General features: G+C 43.9%; 1 protein-coding gene across 1 annotated transcript in view; it reads right to left on the bottom strand.

The window, feature by feature from the left end:
• SLC22A23 (solute carrier family 22 member 23) overlaps nt 1-26,148 on the bottom strand; it is a 114,447-nt gene that overhangs the window by 84,637 nt on the left and 3,662 nt on the right. Inside the window, 2 exon segments of the mRNA XM_050891679.1 lie at nt 6,197-6,351; nt 11,726-11,829. Of these exon segments, the coding sequence (XP_050747636.1) occupies nt 6,197-6,351; nt 11,726-11,829 (259 nt within the window).

A 26,148-nucleotide genomic window follows, 5' to 3' on the forward strand; every position in this document is an offset into this window, starting at 1 on the left:
CCTCAAATGGTACAGTTTTTCCAGGGTTCGGGACAATATGTTAGCAATGCTTCAAGGGCACCTCTGCTCCAAAATACAGTTTGTAGGGGTTAAAATAAGGATGACAGCCCATGCCCTAATGGCAGACACTGTGTCCCTAGAAGAGCCCATACACACTCTGACCATCAGAAAAGGGAAGGAAATTCAGAGGAAGTACTGAGGAGAAAGAGGCCAACAGATTATATGAGGAGTCGTAATTTGATTGTACTGAAGGAAGCAACGTAGAGCAAGGAAGATTTATACTTATAAGGAGAGTACTGTAATTCCAATAACCTTTTCCACTCTTGCATAAATTGAGCCCCCAGGCATTTGATAAAAGGCATGCACGTTCCTTTTTTTGAGCAGCTGGAGTGCTCTTACTGCATACTGGTTTTTTTTTTTAACAGTTCTTGCACAAAGCTATTAAAAATGCAGAGGTGCTGTTTCCAGAAACTCCCATCCCATCTCAATGTTAGAACAGCCTGGGGCTGCTCTTTAAACAAAGCACTTCTGTATCATTTAACAATTAATGGTCATTTTAGGGTGATCCAGTAAGATTTTCGTTCAGTGGATCCCTCTATGATCACTCCTACTAGATCTGCATCAAGTGACTCAGAGCAAGGAAAGGCTGGTTACATAAACAGAAGGTAGGTGGCTTAACAACCTTGATCTTATCACAGACCTGTCAGTGGAGAGAACTGCACGTTACTGCAGAGCTAAGGCACATGTCAATGCACTGGAAAGGAGTCAGATGTTTTCCACATCCTCCGATTTGGGAATGCTTTGCAGAGTTATTTATTGAGCCGGTTCAGATTACACAGAATAACTGCAGAGCCTGCGGTTTTCAGTGTTTCACCTGCCTTGCCTAGCCAAGGCCACGCTTGCTACTGAACAGTCAGGAGAGGAAGACAGAATAAAATCAAGCAATTATATTGTTCAGACCATTCAAACTCCAAGAGAGGTGGGAATTATAAACTTGGGATGCTCCAGGATCTCAAAGCCTATACAATTCTGGGAGGAGAAGGGGGGGAGGGGTGGGGAAGAGAGAGAGAGATAAATCTCACCCTTTATATTGACACCTGACTGGAAGCAAAATTATTTTACAAATCTGACATCACTACAGCCCAACACTCAGAGGCTTCCATGCTCTGCTTTGGCACTTGCTCATTCTTCAGCCTGGAGCAAGCTTTCTAGCATGCTGCTCTAGCTTTCCAGGATACATGTTAAAAAAAAAAAAATCTTAAGAAGCCACATGTAGCCTCTCTCAGATCAGTGCCTGTGTAATTTACAGGAGTAACAGGTTAGATTGACCTAGCTATAAATGAGAAAGATACATCACAGCTGCACATCTTAACCAGTCTGGAAGCCTTTGCCAAGCTTCTCCAGGCTTTTGAAACACAACCTATGGTTTTCAACAGCATTTCTACCTTTTTTCTCCTAACAATGAAAGAGAAACAACGTGCCTACTCATCCTGCTACTATGAATCAGAGGGGCACCCCTGCTTCCTCGCTCCAACCCGAGAAGATGTCTCCCTTTCAGCAAAGCTATTTCCAGAGCCTATTTACTGGTTCGTTCAAGTCTAGACTTCCTAATTTTGCAGCATAATCTGTAGTTCAGTCACCCATGAAACTGCTGAACAGCCTGCAATTGTGTGCAAATCCGCGCCGTGGCTTGTGCTGTGTGGCTTGTGCTGTCCGAGCTCAGGTATAGTCATTAGCGATGGCACACAGCACTTTAACGGGAGGTTCGTTAAACCTGCCAGGAGCATTTGCCAGAAAAATACAACTCTTCCCCTCCTCTCCTCCCCCTTAAATAGTTTAATTAATACCATCATCCTAGCTTTCACTCCAGAATGTGACAAAAGTAGGGACATCAGGGAGGAGACAGATAGGAAGTGATCAGCTGGAAGGGAATCCTTGCTTCCCTTCATTCAACTGGCCCTGCCCGGTGTGGGGCCACGCTCCCACTCTATCCTCCAGGCTCAGGCAGCACAGGGGACGCGATGCCCAGCAGAAGATCTCCCAAAGGAGGAGGAGACAAGATCAGAGCGCACATCCCACTGACAACAGCACACTTGGTCTTCTCCAGAGGGAAGGTGGATGGCTTCCCTTGCAGAGGGCTCAGGCAGGCGCTGGCACCAGTGTGGCTTGGGCAGCAGCACGTGAGAGGAGAGGGGGAGAATGAGGAGGGGGAACTCCTGCCCTCAGCCATGAGAGCTCTTGCATCAGCTCACGCCAGCTCGTGAAAGCGAGCCTTAAGGAAGGGACCCATGCTGAGTCAGCCGCAGCATCTGGCCTTCTGCACAAGCACACAGGAAAAGGCTGCCCCGTGGTCACGGCAAAGGCAATGCCCCAGTGAGACTAAAGTGACCCAGAAGCAACACCCTCCCCACCCTTGAGATAATCAAATTTGCTTTCTCCCATGACTTCCACATTTGCTGAGTGTACTTTGTCCCACATGAGTTGCAACCAGCAAGCAGAGCTATTTGCAGTAAGAGTGGCACACCTCGCCTGCTGTATGAGTCCACAGACACCAGCTGAGGCATTACTCAGGCACACATGTCCCTGGTAAGGGCTCCCACACCTCTTCCTCTCCCTCTCGGCCTGTCCGAGGTAAACTCGCAGGACTGGCTTAGGGCTTTCCACCCCAAATGGGTAAACTTCAAACCTCCTCTTCTTCAGCTGAGCAGCAGGCTACGGCACCGTGCATCCAACTGTGCTGAGCCAGCAGGTGCAGGACGCCTGTCCTTCCTCTCTGGACGTGCACACAGCAACAAATACTGGAAGAAAAGACACCCTCAGAAAAAATAGCTTTTCCCCTGCTTTTTCTTAAACAACCTGTCCTCCTGCAGCCCCACAATCTACACTCTTTCCTACATTTAACTGCTGGGCAGGCCATACATCCCCTCCAACCACTGCAGCCAGAGTGCTCCTTAGCATCCCTCCACCATTTCTCTCTCCAGGAGATATTGCCTCCGGCCCCAGCACCCTCCTCCAACAAGGGGCAGCCCATTTCCACAGAAATCTGCTCAGCAAACATAGCAGGGGACCTAATCAGCATATCACAGCAGGCAGCTCCAGCTCTGTGCATCAGGTGACTGCCGAGCATGGCATATTGGGAGCCACTTTGCACTCCTGGGGAGACCTTCCTGAGGACCTTGCTGGTGCATCACCACACAGGACATGTGCCAGCTGCCCAGGAGCACAGGAACCCACTGAAGGTTGGTACCAGGCAGGAAACCACATCTGGAAGGCAGCAGAAGCTCCCTGCCTCCACATCAGCATGTAACAAAAGCCTTTCAAAGCTGCATGTGTTTGTTCAGTGGAAAAGGATTAACTGCCTTTCATTCTCCTAGATGATGCAATGACCTGCAGCACCCGGGAGGAGAAAGCCCCAGGTTCATTTCTCCTCTGCTTCCCTCCTTCGCAGCAAGCATCATCACTCACACAAAGCCTGTCTCTTCCTGCGAGTTCACTAGAAATTCCACCTGAAACACCTTTTCCAACAAAACTAGAGCAGCTGCAGGAAAACTCTTCAGTTTAACAAATCAACATCCAAAAGTGGTTTCTTTAGACAAGTCCCAAGCAGCTCCAGGCAAGAGGCTGTACTTGGAGGCCACAAGAAGGTAGCTCACTACAACACTGAGCAAAGCCTGCAGAGGAGCACAGGCGGCTCAGGCTCCGTGTTGTCCCTCCACAGAAGGCAAGGCTCGTCCCCAGGCTCACTCTGCACCTTAGGGCAGACAGGTAGGAAAACAGCATTAGGCTATTAAGAATAGTGCGGTTTGAATGGTGAGGGCAACTCAACCTTGGCAGCTCTGCGTTTTAAAGACAGCACTTCGGTGCTCTTCCCACTCCCAAAGCATCCAGGACTGTTACTTACAATTTCCCTTAGGCAGGCCATAAATCCAAGCACAACTAGCAAGCTCAACACGGTGTAAAAGGATCCCTGTGGTAGGCTAATTACCTTTGCAGGCTATGCAAGCCTATACAGTTCGCTTCTGCACCATAGCTTTGAAAACTTCAGCTAATAACTGTGTCTAGTAGATCAAACTTTCCACTTTCTATTGTTCTGCTCAGGGCAGCCAGCTGGGAATTCAGGGGCAACAAAGCTCCAGGGGAAGAAATCAAGGCCATTAAGAGAAAGGGAAGAGGGGCTATGAAACAGAAGGTGACTCCACAAAAGAGTGCGACAGCGGACTCCAGCAGAAAGGGAAAGATAGTAGATCGAAATTGATAGGAAGCCTAACAGATTATGAGTACTAAAATCAAAACTACCACCACCACAAACAAAAAACCCTGTTACTCCTATTCTCTTAAGACTTTAGGGATTAATCCTCTCCCACTACTCTACACCAAGATGATAACTTTTTTTGGTTTGTTTAAATGAAAATACTTAATAAAGAAAAACCCACTCCCCTCACCTCCCCAGCCAGAAGGTCAGAAGATTTACCAGAGGTGCAGGTGCTGCATCTTTCACATTTTCTCACTTCCATAGAAGTACACTGATGTTCAGGCTGCAGCTAATTTCACACAGGTCTTTCCCAACACCTACTAGCTCTATTCATGCACTGTCTATCCAGACAGCAGTGGTTATAGCAAACACTTCAATTATTGGGGGGGGGGGGGGGGGAGGATATCGGACTCAAATCCTCACTCTGCATCAAGCAGGAGCACGAACTAACCAGGATCTCCCATTTGCTGAATGAAAGCCTTGGTTGGCAAGCTGTTGTCTGATCTAAGGTGACACACGCACTCTCTTGCTCTGATCTCAAAAGGTCCATAAAGAAACTTTTACTTAGATGGCATTTCCCCATGAAAATCTTCAGTTGCAATGACTCTCTTAAAAAGTTAAAAAAAAAACCCCACCAACCAAGAAAAACTGCTGCATTGGGCTGTGAAAAATCCCAACAAGCCTAATTTCCAGCTGAATGTCATATTGGTAATGGCTGAAGCCCCCTCCCACAGGAACCACACGGGTTAAAACACTTCCCAATAAAAGTGTAGTGTCTTCAGTGGTAGTTTTGGTTTTTGGTGAAAAATTCTCACTAGAGATTACATGACCAAAGGCAAGAAAAGAAAAAAATACTTATCTTGGGTACCATATCAGCTATAACAAAGAAGTGCAATACAGAACAAACTCTTGTATGCTCTAGTCAGGATTCTTTCCCCTTGTTGCAGACAAAAAAAAAAACCAACCCAAAACTGTGGAACTTAATACTATGAAACACTCCATGCGGAGTAAGGATACTGTGCTAAATCTTGATGGGTTAGATACCATCTATGATAGGAAGTAAATAAAAATTTATGAAGATCTGTACAGCAACTTCCAGGATATAGTTAGATAATACTTTTCCAGAGCTATAATAAAGAGGGGGAAATTTTGTGTTTTCCTCGGTTGGTGTGGTACTACCTGTTAATTACAAACAGCCAAGGAAGCAGAAGCAGACAGCTCTCTGGAGCATATCCAAGGGACACACATTAGGCTGGTGGCATCATGCATGTACTCTCCGAAGGCAAGGCCTCCAAAAGGGGTTTTCAAATGTTTTGGCTACAAGTCTACCAGTCACCCCAGGTATGAGCATGTAGACATTTCTTACAAGCTTTCCCTCAAGTTTCTCTCAGTTATTTTTTTTCCCCTGTGAAACAGGAAAAAAAAAAAGACAACAACAACAGAACCACCACCAACAAAAAACCTTGATAAAGGACTTCAGGCTCTTCGCACGTATTTTTGCTGTACTTTACAATCCTGAGGCAGGAACACGGGATCTCTTGCTGCAAGTAACAGAGGAATTTCTGAAAATGTGCCAGAATACGTGCTGCTAGAGACAGCAAAAGTGGGGAGTCTCCTACTGAGCTCAATACCGCAAGGTGAAATCCACTCCCATTACACATTATGGCTATCACACAGATGACTTCTAGGTTTAAATAACAACAAGCAAACCCAAAACAGCTTATAACTCTTTAAAATGAGCTCTCAAACAGCTTCATAGACTGCTCTGTAGCAACGCAAAGAGACAGCTACAAAATCCCTACCTCCTTACCAAAACTCAGGCTAAGGCTTTTTCAGTTCGTACGATTCTGGTTTGATCTGTTTGGACGAAAGCAGGAAGCCAGAGAACAGCAAACCACGTACTTGATAAAGACACATTAGGATGGGTGATGAAGGCATACTCACGCAGTGCGTACAGGGAGAGGACTATTCCAGCCAGGCAAAACCCCTCAAAAAACCTGAGTGTGCTGAACATGGTCACGTTCACTGAGAGTGCCACAGTCAGTCCAAATATCAAAATGAATATGACAGAGAAGAGCAGTATAGGCCGTCGACCAACCCTAAAAATAAGGAAGTATGGAGAAACAGTGTTAAAAGCCAGGATGGACATAACGCTAGATCATTACAACCGGCAAAGAGGGGAACAAATCATGCAATCCCTTCCAAATATTGCCACCCATTTTAATGCTTGTTCCATTCTTCTCATTTTTTTTCTGCTTTCTAAAACCCAGATTCCTCAGCCAGTTTTGCATTGACAAGTTCATTTCAGATGGGATTAAGCACGGGCAGCACATTGTGTTACTGCTTGATTTAACCATCATTTTCAAAACACCAAAGATGAACAAGGAAACATCTAGGAACTACTGTAAGGCCATAAACAAGTCCCTTGGAGACTAAAAGCAGCTTCTCAGAGCTTTCTGTGGTAGCACGAGAGAGTGGATGGTATTATATGTTATATGGCATGGTATATTGCTGTTTCTTTATAGTCTACAGCCACAGAGCTTACTGCAGAGGTCTCCTCTTCGCAAGAGACACGTGCTTTTCAGCCTCACCTGCAAGAAGAGCTGTCTCAAAAAACTACTTTTCTTGGCCTCGTTGTTGAGGGCAAGCCTTACAAACATGGCCCGAGCGCAAAACAGGGCTCATGTCACTTCACTGAGCTTTAGAAAGCCGATAGTAACGCTCACAGAAAAACTGTGAGCTCCACGTCCCTCCACCTTGTATCTCCACAGCAGCTGCAGAGACGCACGAAACCAGCCCGACTGGAGGGTAAGGAAGAAACCGCTCCAAAAATGATTACTGGCAGCAGGGGCATGAGGATTTGCAGTCCTCCTTTGCAGGCAGGCTTCGCAGCTGCAACCTGTAGTTGCACGTGTTGGTGCAGTGCTGACAAGGAGGAAGAGTTACGCTGCCACTGAATGTGGGGGCATGTGCTGCAGAGTTTGGCTCTTATGTCAAAGGAACATGAGATTTTTACATCTCTTACTCATATGCTTAGTGTTTATAATTCCCCTTTCCCCCCCTCTTCCTGTGCAAGGAGAATGATACGAAGCACCAGAGCACATGGCTATTTTTAAGCAAGAATTGGATAATTATGTGGAGATTTCCAAAATTTTTCAACTTGTCACCTCCCACAAGTTTTCCAGTGGAACTGAGGATCCCTTTAGTCAGCTCCATATGCCGTTTCCACAAAGAATATATGAACGTGCTTTTCGTAGGCAGTTTTCACAGACCCATTCAAAGCAGTCTGTCAGCTGCAAGCCAGTCATCAGGTTGAATGTCAGCACAATAAAGAGCATTTAAATCTCACAACTTAGTCCAGTTTCACATGCTGAATTGTTTCTATTCAATTATTTCAGCAGATTGTTACCAGCAGCTGTAAAGTATATTTTATACATATGCATTCACAATTAGAACTTTGGATTTTGCTTTACTTAAAATGGAACAAGATCAATAATACACAGGGTGAAGGGCTGAAAAGGAGACATCGTTATAATTTTTTTTTCTTTTCTGGGAACTGGAAGAGTGCACCGGTATGTGTGTCATCATTCACACTTTTTTAAAGTCACACCTAAGAAGGCTCCTTGCATGAGGACAGGTTTACTATTTTTTTTCACCTGTAGGCACCTGTGGGGCACCTCAAAAATTTAACTTGTTGGCATTAACCATTCAATGTTTTTAAAACAGAATGTACCAACGTGCAAACTGAAGACAGCAAGGTCAAAGCAGACTGTTCTCAATCAGCGTGCAAACCCAGCCCACCAGAAGATGAGCTGCTGTTGAGCTGAGGGTGGGAACACAACATCACTGCCTCAGTGACATGCAATGCACTGGGAACATGCTGGACACGGGGCAGCTACTGCTGTGTGTGCTTCAGATTTTATATTTATGGAACACAAAGCACTTAGGCAGGGAGGGGAAGTACCTCATATGAAACCTTGAATACAGAAAAGAAACTATGAAGTTTGTATTATCAGCGATCTGCGCAGACTTTTGCAGCCCTATTTTTGTAATTGCCAAGCTGTAATTCATACTAATTACTATTTGTGGAAGGGTTTTGTAGATGAAAAGCATTATGCAAACACTCAGAATTAGGAACTTAATTCTCATCACAAGCCTGACCTGCCATTCCCTGATGTTGATTGAAAAAGACCTCATGCTTAGCATACTTCAGTTCCCTTCTTCCCCTCCTCCCATCCTCTGTACTGAAGGTTATCCATCATTAGGATGTAGAATTTCTTCTACCGTTATACAAGTTATGCAAATGAATAGTTGCTGCTAATGAAGAATCAGGAAATCCAAGACCCTCCTGGGCCTATGAAAGCCAACTGAGGCCAGATAAGCCCCCCAGTAGGAGGCATCACCAGCATCTCCTCCCATGACACAAAACTAGTCTCCTTCCTCACCAACGCACGCAGCACATTCCTCAAAAATCAAAGCTCCAGTGCAACTATCAGCCATATATTTGGTGATCCAGCAGTGTTTTGACAGGATGGTTGTCTTAGAGCATAAAAAAAAAAAAGCTTTTTATATGTAGACAGAATTATCTAACGGTACATGGAAATGCTTGTGAGAAATTAAACCATACACAATCTCCCTGGTAAAACAGCCCTGGGATGCTATCTGCTGCCATCCAAACTATTCCAGAGAGAGATTTCTGTGCCACAAAAGTCTCAGCCTACACTGCATACTATTATCTAGATCAAATGCTAAATGCTGTCTGCACAGGTAAATAACTAGGGATACAAGCAACCCCAGGCTTTTGAAGAACCTGCAATCCACACAGTGCGATACACAGATGCATCAAAAAGATATTCCTAACATCCTCAGAGTTGCACCACAGGGGTAGAGTGAATGGTTTGAGGACAAGACCTGCTCCTCCCATGCTCCTATGCATGTACCTTGCCACCCTGAAAAGACTAAGCTTTGCTCTTGCAGCCAATCAAATTGCTCTTCCCATGCTGTTCTTTGCAGGTTTTGTCTTGGTTTTGGGACTTGAATCGGCACAAAGGTTCCAAAAAGCACCAGAGCAGGTGCAAAGCAGGGGCAGTATTGGGCAATGAGAGGCAGAGACCTTGTGTCTTGATGCTACATGAACACCAAGCCCACCTGCTCCAGAAGAAAGCCTTCCACAGACACCTCAACAGTCTCTGTCCAGAGCAGGCAAAATTGCCAGCAGTACTCTGTCTGTTGAACAAGTAACTTATTCAGGCATTGGACACAGTCGGTCTTCAGTGTCGAACATGTTTACAGACCTTCTTCCTATAGATTTTCCACACAGAGCTATCCCAGTGTGCACACCTACTGTATTTTCAATATGGACTACTCTGTTTACCTAGCAAATGACCTTAATACACTTTATGCCTTTGCCATGTACAGCTTTAAAAGCCATCTTTCAAAAAGGAAAAGCAAAGCCCCAAACCCTAACAGTACAAAAAATCCAAAGCATCTTCTACTTGTCTAAACTGGAGAGTGGTATATAAATGAAATGAAAACAGATTTTGAAAGTTTGTAACACTTTTATGCATTACTCTGTTTAATCTCCCCTGCTCTTGCTTGGGACCGACATTCTTTTTTTCTTCTTTTTCTCTTTTTACAGGTACAAACCCCTTTGTATCCATCTCTCCACACACACCCCTGCCTTAATGGAAACTCAATTTATGATTAAATAGCAAAGTAAATCCCATTTAGGTCTTCTTTTACCAGCCCCAAATGCTACTGCTAAATGACAAAAAGACTGTCCAGCGCAGGACCCCTGATGGGTCAGTTACATCAGATAGCAAGGATGGGGACTGAAGAGGAGCAGGAGGACCGGCTTTGGTGGCAGAAAACCATGTCCTTTCTGGACACCCATGAAAGGGCATGGGGGTCACTGTTCCCTCCAGCCACCAAGTTACCCTTTTTCTCCTTTGCACCACAGCTGGAAACCAGATACTCATTAAGCTCGCCTAAACTCACTAGGAAAAAAAAAAAAGAGAAAAATACCTCATTTTTATATCAGGCTAATTTTATGCTGCATTAGCTCAGCTAAGCAGCTTGCAGAGGGGTCCAACAAGCACACGTGGCAGCACAAAGTACACACTGGGGACAGAAATGGATGGAAGAGCAGGATGCTCCTTTTGGTGGCAGAGAGCTATTAAACCTGCTTACTGCAATTCTCTCTCGAAGCCAGTGCCTTAGGCAATGAGTTGTTCACTTATTTGTGACTTATTTGTCAATTATAGCAGCATTTTCCTAACTTGGGAATAAGTCTGCTTTCTTCACACTGATTCCTTTTTAGGAAAGCAGAGCAAGATCCCTCATTCATTTCCCTAGTATACTTTCTACGCGTTGTTAGAGCCCGTTTTACTTTGGTATTTTAATCAAAGTCAACTGTATTTCATCATGCATGTTCCCTACTTCACTGAAAAATCATGATTCCTCACTTGCATAAAAACTTTCAGTGACTATTCAAGAATTAAGACGCAATTTTGCTACGAACGCTTGAGCCAAATGACTGCACAGCTGCAGGGGGCCTTTTCTCTCCCAACTGACTGGTGAGTTGCTGAGGCTTTGTAAGATTTCCCTAATAGGCAACTCTTCTTCTTCCTTTCTCATTTAATGAATGGCAAAAGGGTTAACTTGTGGCCATTTAAAGCACCAACATTGGCAACTGTGCTGGAAGTCACTGAAATGACTGGGACAGCATCATAGAGCTATTGTTTCAGATGCTGCAAGTTTCCATTGAAATCACGTGAGTCATGCCTTTAATTTTTTTTTCCCCTCTTTTACACTACAAGACTCTTTCTTTAAATAAAAGCTGAATTCACAGCATAACTGGGGTATCCAATAATGTTTTCACTATTGCAATTTAAAGAATTGCACTCTATGCTTTTAAATTTAATACCCCAATATTAACAGCACATAAGTCAGCAATTCTTTAACACTACATCAAGATGTTTGCTTAAGAAGAACTTTAAAAATAGAACAATGGAAAGGTTTGCAAAAAAACAGCCTTCTACCCACCAAGAGATACTGTGTAAGCACAAGGTTGACATTACATTAGTCTTGTATTCAGTTAAATCAATGCCGCTTCCAATTTCTTCTGGCCCTATCTCTTGCTTAAAAAAAGAAAATCCTAAACTAAAGGCTTTACTTATATAATTAGAAAATACTTAATTCTGTACTAGTGTTACAGCTGTAATAAATTGTGTCAGTGGGAAATAACTAAACCAACTATCAAATAGTTTATTTATGTTATTTACCTTGATATAAATTACTCAGTTCAAGAAATTAACACACAGTTTTAAACTGCTTATTCATCATGCTTCTTTCAGAACCCGAAAAATCATTATGCAAAGGTTCTTCATGAATATAAAGTAGAAGAAAATCAAGACAATATTTAATATCGTTATTTATTTATAATTACATTGCATTAAAAGATTTTTCACTTACCAGTCAGCTATACATCCTGTTATTAAGTGGCCAAAGATTAATCCTACCAGTAGGGAGAATTTAGCAATGTGGACTTTCCAGGCAGAATCACAAACAAGATCCCACTGGAAGAAAAAAAGGACAGATAAACTGAAATAAATTAGTTTCTCAGATGTGTTTAAACATACTAACATCAGCGTAGAGCTTCTTCCAAATTTCAATCCTAGCACGAGTGCATGGAAGTGACAGAGGAAAGCTTTCCCCCTTAAGTCAAACCCAAGACCCCAAGAAGCAAAATAAAGACTCATTTAGTTCAGTGAGATTTATCAGACCCTAATTATAAAATTACAATATCCAACACTTAAGTCTCCCCCTCTCCAGGCCACATGAGTTTAGACTAAGGGGTGTAACTCCATCAGACATTGGCAGTACTGGTGTAGCTGAAGCATCTCACCATAGCAGCCCCAGACACCTACTACCAGAGCCCCGTGAAGCCCACCAGCAGCAAGCCCGACAATTTAAGAGCAAGTTCTCTGATTGACCTCCTCAGGGCCACTTTGAAACACAGTGAAAAGCAGCTGCTTTGCCACAGACCCCTGATGGCCATTAGCTCCAGCCTCCCACAGACAGTGTCAAGACTTTGCTTTCAGAAAAGCATCCCGATTCCCCAGGTGCTGGAAGGGGATGAAGACTAACTAATGGCACGACTCATCAGGACAAGTCCTGGCATGGAGCTGGACAGGGCACCTGGAGATCCCAGCGCAGCTGCGCGACTCCTTGGGACAGCAGCCCCCACAGCAACGTTTGACAGCTCAGAGATCAGACAGGGGCTGAACCTCCACACTAAAGCTATCCCTGATACTGAAATTACCCTTTCTGTCCAACAGAAGAGAAAATGGACCATTTCAAGCACCCCAACGTTAGGGCACTGCCTCATTCCCAGGAGAAAGATGGGAACAACAAGGTTTCTAGTGAGGCTTCCCTAAACTCCAAGACATTTTTCTCTGAGGCATTAGACTGAGCCTCAGGAGAACAAGGTTGCATTCTGGCTTTAGCCCAACATCCTCATTGCCCTCAGACATGTAACTTAATCTCTTATGTGTAAAGTGTGGACAGTACTATTATACCCTTGAATAAATGTAGGAAGATATATTTGTTCGTGGTTTGTGAAGTGTTCAAATATTGATGGTAATGGGAGCCATACACGTTTCATGAAAAATAAGTACAGCTAACTTTGGAGAGTCAAATACTCCAGAATTGAAATTTTGCAGAATGCCTGTTTGTATTTAATGTAATAGTAGCAGCCCTCCTGACACCAGTAACTGAAGTTTCATGGATGCAACTTCAAAAGAAAGCTTCCCTCAAAAGAGTTCAATTTGCTGCGCTGCATTTTTGAGCATTTCCATGACATACAGCCCTTCCACAAATAAGGCTAGCTCCGATGCAGCCCTCTGGTTCAACATCACAGGAGACATCCTCCCTACAATATACCATCTCACCAAGAAGTATAGCACTTTTGTGGCCAAAAGAAACATGCCAGCTTTCAGGCTCAGGCTTTTTGTTTTAGTTAAATGTATTTTTGAGTTCCTCACTGCACTGACTTGTAGAAGTTGGGACATACATGTCTGATCCTCCAACCTACAGACTGAAGGCACTAAGGAACCAAAAAGCAAGTAGTATGAGCAAGTATTTTTTCCACCAAAGAGCTACGAATTATTTGCAGCAAACAGCTCAGCAAGGCAGTGAGAATTGCTCTCCAAAGATGTTGACTTTTTAGAACTATTTAGCAAGTGGGGGAAATGCAATTCCTCGTATTTGCAATTATAGAACCAATCTCCAGTTAGCAAAGTAAAATATCGGCCCAGACAAGCCGCAAACAAAACAAAAATCGGGAGATACATCTGAGCTCCAGGCAGGCTTTCAAATGCCCCGGGTTTATTTTCACAATCCAGAAGGTGTACATGCTTCTTAAAACTGACAAATAGTTTTTGTTGGTAGAGAATAAATTAAGTTTATTAAAAATAGTCATATTTATACAAGAACACTTTTTTAAAGGCAATCTCTACAAGTTGTTGATTTTTAATTTTATGGCTGTCAGAGGAACGGTAATGTCATCCAAGTGCAAAAAGAAAAGACAGATTTCCTGGTGCCTTTTCATTTTCACAGCTTACTATTGCTAGTCAAAGATAGCTGGCCCTTGCATGAGCCCCAGGCAGAGAATGTGCAGTACCAGATTACACGTAGGTAAAGGTTCATGGTTGGAAGAGCCAAAATCCCATGAAGGGCTGTTGTGAAATTTCAGGCCAGGACAACAGATGTCAAACCACTCTGGCACAGTGGCACACAGAGTAAGAGTTCAAAAACAGAAGAAAAGTCAATCTATCGGCGTGTCCTTCAGTGGTGCCTAAAATGCACCCACCCCTTTTGATAACTTATCTGTGAGTCATTGATTGTTTGTTTTTAAGGGTATTGCCCAACTCCTCAGCTGCTCTGAAAATAAAAACATGTATTTCCTTGCAAACCCTGCATCTGGCCCTTTCCTGCCCTCAGTTAAGCACTCGCTCTGCAGGCCAGCATAAGTCGGAGCTGATCCCCCGAGCCCACAAGGGCAGCCTAATATGGGTGGTGACAGATGCAGGCAGCCCCTGACCTTCCCCAAATCTCTCACTCTCCAAAACCCTCAGAACTCGTAAATAGGGAAATGGTGAAATATTTCAACAGCTGCTTTAGCACAAACTTCCAGAGAATCTGCCACGACCCTAAGTTACTTGCTCAGTACTAAGAGCTCAAGCATACCCCGGTTTCTCCTCTGGCAGCTGTCACAAACCAGAGAGAGGTCGCCGTGAATAGTTATCCAAAATAAATTCGGCAGGACGGTGGTGGGTGCCACCAGGGCATTCGACTCACAAAGAGACAGAAGAATAAGGAGAGGACTCAAAAGAAAAACGGATGCTGCAGTCAAAAGCAGCCTCAGGTAAAGATGACATTAATAGGACAAAATACATATTTAATAGCTAGCGTATCGTCCCCACCCATCTTAACACAGCAGCAGAGCAAGCCAGCAAGGCTTCATCATGCTGAAAGTGCAGGTTTGCCAGAGACCTGCACTCCCCCTTCCCTTCCCCATGGAAAAGCCAAAGGCAGAGGACTGCAGCCTCAGCCTTGAATAGCTAGAAATAAAGCAGGAACCATGATATAGCATCAGTGCTGCCTCTCCCCTTACACAGACCTGGGCTCGGCAGAGCAAAGCGTATTCGACATGTGCCCACACGGCATGGCTGTGCCTGGAGCCGTGGTAGGTCCTGCTGTAAGTGCCAGTAGTTTCATCTTGCAAACACGACACTCAGGTTTGCTCCACAGAGAAAGGAGTGACAGGTTTCCATGTCCCTGCAGAACAAAATGCTGGGCTGGGCAGCGCTGATGATAATTCAAGTGGCACTCCAAGTAAATCTACACTGGGAGATTGTTTTGGCTGGAAACTAGACAGTAATCCTCCACCACCTCTTACAAAAAGTAGATTAATCTGTTACAAGCAGGGAGATCATTAAATCCTGTAACTGCTCTGGCTGAATTCCCCTGTGTCCCACCTGGGAGTTAAGAGCACCCAGCCTGAAAGAAGGATGCTGCTAAACTTACAGTGCTCCCTGGGATTTCTCTTTGTGTCCCTGGGTTTTGTCTGTCTTTCTGTCCTCCATCCATCCTCCTAATGCAAGAGATCTGATAAAGTGACTTACTAAACCAATAGGACTGTACTGTTATGCTGAAACAAAAATAACTGTATATAAAATACGCTGGTGGAAAGGGAACATTTAAAAAACAAAAGCTTTTTTTCATAGCAGTACAGCAATGTAGAGAATTCGCTACCTATGCAGATGTGCAATGTATTGCAAGTGTTTTTTTCATGTTGCGACAGCATTTTTTTGTCAAAGCTTAAGGAGTCACACCTTTAGGATCCTAATGTTTAATTGATATCAGTGAGTCACCACCCATGCTGTGAGTCACTATGCTTCACATCAAGATGGAGGACTATTTGAAACATGAGATGCTTAGGAAGACATCTGGCAAAAGGTAATGCACCCAAAAAGTAACCATCCTGTAACTTCTTTACAAGGGGTGAAGACCTGGACAGGGCTCATGCAGTGACTCAGTATTTGCACTGAAGTTATAAAAGTTGCAAATGTAAAGTCTGCTGCATGTTTGTTACTACAAACACAAACTGCCTCAATTAAGGGCTCCTGCCTCGAAAACGCTTGTCCTCCAGAGGCCATAATGCTGTCTGTGGCATCTAAGCACACTGAATACCCACTGCAAAAAGGTCATAATAAGATGCCTACCAAGGATTTGGTTTGTTCTGCCTTCACCCTGACTGCATGCAAAAGCGCAAGGCAGACCCTTCTGTCCTAAAAAGAGCAGAGAGACAGGAGGAGAGATGCTCTGGTCCGGAGCCTGGCCCAAAAAGCCTATGAGAGGGGAGCTGGACACGCACACCCTCTCCCCACACTGTGGGTTCGTAGTCCATTTCCAATGACAGATGCCCAGATAGCTGCTGAAAGAAAGCAAACCCTTCCCCAAACAGTCTGCAGTGGATCGTAGCTCTGCTGCAACTACTCTCTGCCTTGGTTTCAGCACGAGGAGACCAGGGGGTCACCAGCACTGCGGCCTTGGAAGACCCTAAGCCAGGCACAAAGCTGCACCCTCAGTTCTTCCCTAGCCAGGCAGCACCCAGCTGCTGGCTGGCCCTCACGAACTCTGTCCTGAGGCACATAATGTGCCCCACACACCATACGTGGCCTCTCGACCCCTAGAGAAAAGGTCCCACTTTGGGAGCCCCAGCCTCTACATATCACACATGCCACAGCTTACCGCAGCAGCCCCAAACCTCTCCTGGGAAAAGCCACAAGCTCACCTGCACATTAGATGGCAATTTTAAGACCAGTAAATGAAAATAAGAATCTATCATTTGTCACTGAGGCCCGTGTGTGTTGAGCCTCTTCTTTCTTTGTTCCTCTCCTTCCTGCTTCATCTTTTTATAACCAAACCCTGTCAGTTTTCCCCGCACAGCACTAGAATCCATCTTCTGTATAAATACCTCATCTAGTGAGAGTTTAAATTTATGATGCCTTCAGATTCTCTTAGAGTGTTTTGTTTTTTTTTTTAAAAAGCCACTAAGTTGTTCTTAAAAAGAATAAAATAATGAAAAAAAATAAAGTTATGCTTTTCATACAATATATGTAACAGAAAGCAAAACAGTCTCCAGGTACTTATTCCTGGAGGAAAAGCTCCAAGTCAGCAGAACAAACACTACAGAAAAAAAAAAACCAAATAGAAAAGCAAAAAAAGTCAGCACTTCTACCATACTATACCTACCACTAATGCCTTTTCCCAGTACTAAACTATCCGAGTAGTACTCATAGTCACAGCCACAGGAGACCACCGTACCAAAATTTCCCTCCAGGCTGCTACAGGGCAACGCTTCTGTCCTCCCCTTCTCAACCCCGGCCAAAGATGACACTCTGGCTGCATTTTTAATGTTAAAGAAAGCGTACAAGTTCCAGAAAATAGTGTGATGCTCAACTCTATAGAAAATAGCGGTGCAGTTAAACCACACTAAAGAGGTTGCAGGAGAAGCCTCCCAGAGGATGTGCCAGCCCAACTACAACACTTAAAGTTGGGGTGCTTTTACTGCCACGGGTGTCTCTGTATCTCCCTCTCAGCCATGGCAACAACAGAGCATTTAAATGATTTAACCTTCAAGGTTCAGAGTAAGGATGCCTCTCCTTTGAGATCACAGCTGTGCAAAGCACTCCCTAAACTGTATTTTAAGTGTCAATTAAGTGTGCTTGAGAACACCTAGCATTTTTTGACCACTAGTACAACCAGCTGGGTGGAAGTATCAAGAAGGTCACATTTCAAAATGGGGACTTTAAGAAGAGTAAAAAAAATAAATCAAATAACCCTGGAAGACTTGAGAAGAAGGTATAAAAATGAATTATTTCCTCTTTCTTTGACCAGCCACATTCAGAACCAAACTTCTCCAAAGTATGTCTTTCCGTATGTTTTTATCGGACACAACTGGACTTACCTGGAAAACAGAAGAGTCATTAAAAAAAAAACGACAAGAAAAACAACAAACCAGCTACTGAGAGGTTTTGTTGTTTATTTTCTTTAAACAGCCAAAGAAGCCTACACCACCTATGCTGGAATGCCTCAACCCATGACACAGTCAACACCTGACTTTTAAGCTACTTCCTCTCTGTATGATGCTAGACCTCCAAGTGCTGAGCACATCTAACTTTCTTCAGCTTTATCATAAGTGGATGCTTTTGCTGAAAATCTTCGACCAGTCCTTGAGTGCTTAGGACCTCTTAAAGATAAATCCTTCTAAAACAATTTTCTACTGAGCAAGTACACACTGGTATTTTCAGAGGTTTATAACCATCCAAGTTTGCAAGAACTTTTACCAGGTAGCAAAAGAGATAATGTTGGTACCAGAGTATCACCTTTTGCTCAACATCTGCCTCCTTCCTGTTTCCAGCGCATCTGGGGTCCCTATTCCTGTACACTGGAGCTTGCTAACTCAATAGATGCGAGGGTTTGTTTTGTTCAGCTTCTTATCCAACTCATTTTTCTTACAGGGGAACAACATTTTCTGCACTTTTCATTCTCAGAAACCAGTAAACCATTTCTGACCTTGGCAGACACCTGGCAAGGAAAGCTGCAGCCCAGGAAAATCACTTGTGAACAGTGAACACCAGGTCACATACACAGAAATTGTCAGGTTGCTTTAACTACAAACATGACCGATAGCCTGAGCAACATACCATTTGAAAAATAAAGCAAAGAAATTACTTTTGACTACTGCCACAAAGCCAAAGGTTTTGGGGACATGGGGAGGGAGGGGAGTGGGAATAGAGAAAGAGTAGAGGGCGCGTGAGCCAGAGGACACGTGCTTAGCAGTCTTCCAAGAAAGATATAATTAGATCGTGCAGTGTTGTATGAAAGCAGTTTCATGTACCTTTGAAAACAGTTTCCATCCCCGCAAAACAGTACAAGACCGCACAACCGTGGACTTCACAAATTTCCCTAATGGTTTCTGAAGTTTAACATAGTTAGTTGCTGAAATACATCCTTCAAAACCGCATTTTCCAATATGCATGACTTAGCTGTGAAATTTCTACATTAATTTTTGAAGTGTATATTTTTAAAGTCTGGTATTTCAGCCTTAAAAATAAAGCACACAGGCTCAGTGCCACGCTGCCACACATCACTGCACGAACACCGACACATAAAGCAGCACTTCCTCCTGGTTTGCAAACTTCAACTCGGTCATGAAGATGGGACACCTAAGGCACAGGTTGTGTCAAGCCACTTGCAATCCGAGAAGCTGAGATACATTGCCTCCTGTATTAATTACCTCAGGGTAACTAGGCTGTCCCCACTACGCCCCACAGGGCGATGCTGTTCTGCTCACACCCAGTATGTGCACAGCCCCGTTCCCCCCCCCCGAGCAGCAGGAAGGCGATGCTGACAGCAGATGCATTACTGTAGCATGTCCTGCCTGCACCCACCGAAGCAGCACCAGGCTGCCAGCCCAGCTGCACCGCACACATCTGCATGCCCTGTGTCATATCTAACGCCTTTCGGTCATGGCTCACCTGTAAGAGCCATCTTCCCAGTGTGATGAGATGGCTTAAGCAACATTGCAATCACAAAACAAGCCCAAAACTTCAAATATGCAAAAGGACACAAATTGACTTCGTTTCAGAGCCAGTAAACTAACCCGGAAAAGACTTGAAATTGAACACTCTGCACTAAATTATTCCTTAGTTTATGCCATAAGCAAAAAAGACCCTCTGAGCTATCCACCAAACACATCAGCAGGGTCCCAAGATAATGAGATGCCACCTGAAACACCACAAAACTGGAAAAGTTTCATCTACCCTTCAACTTCACAATTTAATCAGGAGCAATTAGCTCTTCTGTTCCCAACCTTGCTCTCATTACAGATCTGTTTCTTTTCCCCACTGGGAGAGGGAAGAAGGAAGTTTGCTAAGTAAATAATCATCACTAATATGCTAACAATTAAAATACGATTTGTTAATTATATGACAGTCTTCTGAATACTCAACACGATTAAATCAATTTTAGTAGCATCCATATACCACCCACTTCTCCATCACTACTACTTTTATTTTCAGTAGCAGGAGTTCCCTTTATTCTGAGACATTTTGATCTTCTCCAGACTTTGCCCTCCCCAGACTAGTCAACTAACTTGTTTCTCAGCTGATGCGATCTGCTTTGCTTTTTCCAACTCCAGAATGTCATCTAACATCAAAGAGTTAGGAGATACAAAGTCCTGCTTGCAGCTTTCATGAACGCTATATTCATAATTTTCCAGAGAGCAGGACCAGCATATTTCCACCTCTCCCCCACGTTTCTGTGCTGCAATTAAGTATCTTTTCTACACATATTTCCACATCATTAGGAGCCACTGTCACAAAACTGACTTTAATTTTAAACCTATTCTTTACTATAAGACCTGTGGCTGTTTGCCTCTCTCCGGCTGCATGAAAAGACCAGGAGCAACAACACCCATCATTAGGGCTGAGACACACACAGAAAAATGGTTTTCGAGTGCCATCCCTCAGTTTTCAGCTGACAACAACGTTTATTCTTAACAAGGTATGTGCTGCTGGCACTGACTTCGCAACCAAACTAAACAAAAAGTTAAACTAGTTTTCAAATTTGTATTTAGAACACGTCTAAGCACTGTAAATAGAAGCCATATGTAAGAAAACCCCAACATTTTAGTTAAATATTAACATTTGCTATCATCTGATTATCGAAAAAAGTTCACACTTTGAGGACTGGTATTTTTCAGGCTGCCAAAACCATGTACGTGTAAAACATACTGCACATGCGCAGCCTTGAGAGGGCTGACATGGCAAAACCTAAGTTACTATCTTATTGGGCCTTCTTAAAAATCGAAGGAAAAAATTTGAAAATGTCAAGCATGGCATAAAATTCTGAAAGGGAGAAGGGGGAAGGAGAAGACAAGAGGAGGAAGCCATTCCTCACGAGAAATACTTGCTCAAAGTCACCGTAGATAAAAAGATCAGACACCTTAATTTTGACATGCAATTATCACTGCCATGACCCTGCCCTCTCATCATTTGAGGACTACAGCTATTATAACTCAGGCAAGACGAAAAGGAGAGGGAGAGGGGAAAAAAAGAGGGTCTGGTATTAATTCAGACTTAAATAAATATTAAGGGGAAGGAAGAAAGGAGAAAAATATTCCACTTGTTTTACAAATCAAAATATGAAACTGGTCTGTCAAGCTTGTATTGTTCAAGCAGACAATGTTTTACACAGCCCTGGGAGACAGCAGGGGAAAAGGTCTTACGGTTTAATTTACATTCCCTATCCTTAATAATATTTGTAGGGTGGACATTGCGACATTGTCTACACGTCCCTGGACTTTGGTCTGGAGACCAGGAGGAGACAGGGCAGCTCCAGAGTGCTGCAGAGTAACAGGAAGACAGTACTTGAGCCAAAATGAATTCCTCCACAACTGTCTGGAGCCGAAAAACCTTTTCCAGGGAACCAGACCACCCTGCTCTGAAAACAGCACGCAAGGGTAACTATAAATCATATACTGCTGGACAATGTGAACATACCACTTCCCTGCATCTCACAAGTAGCATTCCTGATTCTCCCAGCTTTGCTACTTGTGGATCTAGATAGGCGTCCTGGAAATGAGTATCAGGATATCTTCACTTATTTGGTCTTTTGTTCTTGTGTTTCAATAGAACAACCAGCGTTTGGGGCTCTCCCAAATTAAAAGACAAAAATCTTAACAAAGCCTTGTACTACACATTTAATATTCCTCCTGGGGAGGAGACGAGTTAAAAAAAAAAAAAAAAAGAACAAAAAAGAGTCTTCTCCACAGGAGGGAGTCCCACCCAGCCCATCGCCCCGAGCACGTTTGCCCTCGCCTCATCACCTCGCAGGGCAGGCAGGAGTTTCCACGCCGAACATGCCGGTTGCACCAAACACAGGCGCGCACCGCAGCCAGCCGCTGATCCACTTCCCACCGTGGGGGAATAGGCGCAGACCTACTGCGTGTTCCCAGCAGGTGTGATGTGGCCCGGATCAGCGGGAGCTACTCAACGCGCACGTTAATCATCGCTGTCTGCCGGGTTTTACGGGCCGGTGGCACGGCAGGCTCCGCAGTGCCCGCACTGGGCGTGGGCCAGCGTGGCTCCGGTATGGCGCTGAGCAGTTATCAGATGCTGACACTGATTTTGCCTGGATACCTCTGCAACACACCCCGATGACATGTTCTGGAAGGGGCCTGAATCTCCTTTCTCCCTCCTTCAGGTCCCTTCCTTCCCCCTTAACTTTAAAAGGCAATTCAGAGTGCACACAAGGTCACCTGCTGTCAAAAGTCAACTGGGAAAAAAAATATAAAAATAAATTACATTATGAGAGCTAAGCACACATTTCAGAGTTGAGGCGACCAGAGCCCAAGAGAAGCTGCTCCAAGGGACTTCAGTGCAAGAACTGAACACCCAGCACTGCTGCAAAGCTGCAGCATCTTCCTATGACAGGGTTCTCTGATCTTCTACACATCGTCTACAGCAAACCCCACACCTTTCTTCCACAGCAAGATCTCAGCCTAATTAATTTTCCACAGTTACTCATGGGTAACCCAGTGCAGGCCAGGCTGTGCTGCAGAAGAGCGGGAGGAGGAAGGAGCATGAAAGGGAGTGAGAGCAACTGTCCCAAGCAGGGATGCCAGGTAGCATGGAGGGAAAACTAGGCAGAAACAAATAGGCTGACAGGGAAAACAAAAGACAAGGTACACAAAAGCATTGGATCCCTTTCAGCATTTTCTAAATTTAGTAGCTCTCCAGAATTCATTTGGAAGCTTTAATTTAAGACTTTACGCCATTAGGAAGGCCAAAAGTTTTTAAGTTAAGGAAAACCGTAAGTCTCGTGCTATTCCAGATGTTATTTCATTAAAAAATTAACACCTTCATGTTTGGCTGGCCTGTAATCCTCATCTCAACGTTACCATCAGAACTGGCTCCAAGTTAGATGTCTTCCTATGTGCCAGTTCCTCCTCTTTGACAAGCGCTTTAAGAAAAACATGAGGTCATCTTTTACAATCGCACTCTTGTAAGCCAGAGTAAGAAGAGGTAAAACTGTTAGTGCACTTTAGACATTTGATTTTAGACTGCCTGAACAGCTGGTAAATATACACTGTAGCCAGCAACTTCTGTCACAGCATGGGCAGGGTCGGTATATTTAAACTAAATGACTGAGATACAGGATGTATTAGGGAGCGGAAACAAAAACAAACAAAACTCCAACCATTTCAAACATCACGTCCATCCAGGAAAAAAAAAAAACAACAAAAAAACCAGTTGTTTGACATACACACAGAAAATGAGGAATAGGAAAGGCTCAATAGCAAGTCTTGGAAAGCTGAGAATTACTTTAAGATACTTCAGTATGGAATTACCTTCCTGGAGGATCGTTGTTAGTTCTACCAATACTACAAACTATCTATGGTAGGCTGAAATCACATTCCGGTATCCAAGATGCTTTATCTTAAGGGTGATAATAAACATTAACTCTATGTACGTTCCCTCTAGTGAAAAAAATCCACCCTAGATAGAAAACCTAAGACTACCTGAGTTCTGATGTCAGCATTGGTCTTCACACAGTCTCTGTTTTCTAGACCAATTGCTTCAAAATTTTTTGGCCTGTACATAACACATACACCCCCAAATAAATAAAAACAGTATCTAGGCTTACTAAACAAGTATTTGTAGTCTGGTGATATCATACTTGGTTATCTCGAACATCAGGTAATTTGCTGTTTGCAGGCAGGCAGAGGACAGTTCTTCACCACCAGGAAATTGCAGGTAGTGTTCCCGAAACAGCCATCCCCTTCCTTCACACCACTCAGCCAGAAACTCGCCCCGTTGTTTTAGGGTGTTGTTGACCAGTGCCCTGATAACCAGGCGACTCCATCACCACGTTCAGTGTGTACGGGCAGGCCCCAGAGCAGCTGCAGCAGGACAGGCCATCAGCTCTCCTTATTCCCTCTTTAACAAGCAGATTTCTGAAGCCTGCGAGCACTCAGACTGGCAACCACTAACTCTTTATCAGCTAACTTGCAGAGGGAAGGGAAAAAAAAAGTTTGGGATCTCCCCCATAGCTGAGGAAGCCTTAAAAAAAAAAATAGTAGTAGAAGCTTGCTCTGGTCTGCCAGTATTTCTGGATACCTCTGACCACAGGGACTTGTTGACGCCTTCAGCACCCGTTAGGAGCAGAGTGAGTCATTTCAAAGCCTCATCTGAAAGAAGTTTAGAGTAGTCTTTCTGCCCACTGCAAGTATCTGCCTTGCAGGTTCCTATGCCCCCTTCAATCTGTACAAGGGAAGCAAGGGTATGGGTGATATACTAGCTTCGATCTTGCCGCTTCTGACCCAACTACCACACTGGGTACAATAACTCGAGGTTTTCATCGATTTGGGACTAGGTAGAAGCCAGTCAGCCAGGAACCAACACTGACAAGACAAATCCTGGCAGTTGTGAGGAAAAAAAGGGAAGCATCAGCATTTCTGAAGTCTCTTCGCAGAGACCAGCCAACTGGAGGATACACAGAAACGAGTGAGATTCCAGGCACAAATGGGAGGAGGTAATGGTGGCACAGCTCTTATTTTGGGAAGGACCTTGTCAGAGTGATCCCTTCAAATTAATTAACAACTATACTCTGAAAGTCCACTTGAAACGTACACCCATCCCCTACCCCAAGAAATATCACCCCACAAGCAGTGCCAAATTAATTATCACTATTGTCACACAGATTTGTTTGGGTTTTGTTTTTTTTTCCTGGCTACTTGCAGATACTTGCAACGACCCCATGAGACAACACTACAGTCTAGGGCACATGTCACTGCACAGAGCCATTTCACTTCATTAACTCAGCAGAAAACCCAGAAAAAAAGATAATAATAATTAAAAAAATGTATTTAAAGAGGAAGTTTTCTACCCGGTTAGCAAGCTGAATCAGCTGAAGGCGTGTCCAGAAAAGTGCCAGAACTGCCATGAAAGAAAGGCTGGTAGGGCACAGACATCTCCCCTTGCAGGAGCAAAGGGCATCACATCACAGCCCAAACCGATCCAAGTTCACACCATGGCAGCACTGCCCTTGGACCGTTTGGCTCTCCTGAATTAAGCTCAGCTTTTTTGGAGGGGACAATTTGCTAGAGGCTTAGCCAAATTGGCATGAGAATGATTGAACCGGTGGCAAATAGGTAAAATGATGGCATGTTACTTGGGAAAGGAGATGACTCAACCTAAATCAAGTGGGAAGTTGAGAGCCAAGAGAACAGCACTGCAGCAAAACAAGGCATCTGGAGCAGAAAAGCAGCCACAACAGGAATTCCCTTGTGACTAGACATGAAATATTATTACATAATTGCTCTGGGTGATTAAACGCAGCCTTCAACTAACCACTTCCCTCTACGCCACCCCCAAGAGGTGGAACGATCTGGAACACTGCGGGTGCACACAGAGGGATGCTGTGCCATCAACCGCTGCAATTTAATCAAGCCTCAGTTGTTGCCCATCGTCAGCTTTTGGTGTCCATTACACAAATTAGCATTTAGAACAACAAACAACCCCACCATGTAATGCAATCGAACACAGTAGACAGGTCATCCTAGTAACGGAGGGAAAAAAACAACCACCATCAATCCTGCAACTAAGAGCTTCCATGAAAACTTTGCCCCAAGATTACAGCTGGCTTTGCAGATAGTCAGAACACCCAGGCACTAAAGAAGTTAATGAGAGAGTTAGAAAAGTTCCTGCCGAGTACACACTCCAACTTCCTGCTATGCTTCACGGCTACGTATGTTTAGTTATCATTACGTTGCTTATTGCGTTAATGCTAATAATTTACCTGAAGCATCACTTTGCAAATGGGTAAAATGAGACCTCAGGTTTCCCCATGGCAAAAAAGGAGAGTATTTCTCAGCATCCTTCCTTTGGACAGTAGCAAGATACATGGACCATTTTAAAAGACAGATTTTTTTTTTTTATTTTTTTTTTTTTTTTTTTTTTAAAACTAGCCTTTTGCCTAAAGGCTAGTTCAGGATACATCTCTCACAAACAATACACATGCACTCTGTTTATAACAGTGTGATAATGGTGATGTTGTGATAAAGAATAGATGAAAATCCTCAAAGCATTTAGCAGTGAAAAAGCCTTATAAGTGAATTATCCTAAAGGAAGATATTTATGTACAAGCCAAGCTAAAGTCCAAGATTTATGTAACAAGTCAGGACATTAGCTCAGATGGGTGATTTAATATGGCCACTGGAATCCCTGTGGTTAAATTATGCATCTGACCTCTTTGCTATATGT

The sequence above is a fragment of the Gymnogyps californianus genome, chromosome 2 (genome assembly GCF_018139145.2).
Source record: "Gymnogyps californianus isolate 813 chromosome 2, ASM1813914v2, whole genome shotgun sequence".
NCBI lineage: Eukaryota > Metazoa > Chordata > Aves > Accipitriformes > Cathartidae > Gymnogyps > Gymnogyps californianus.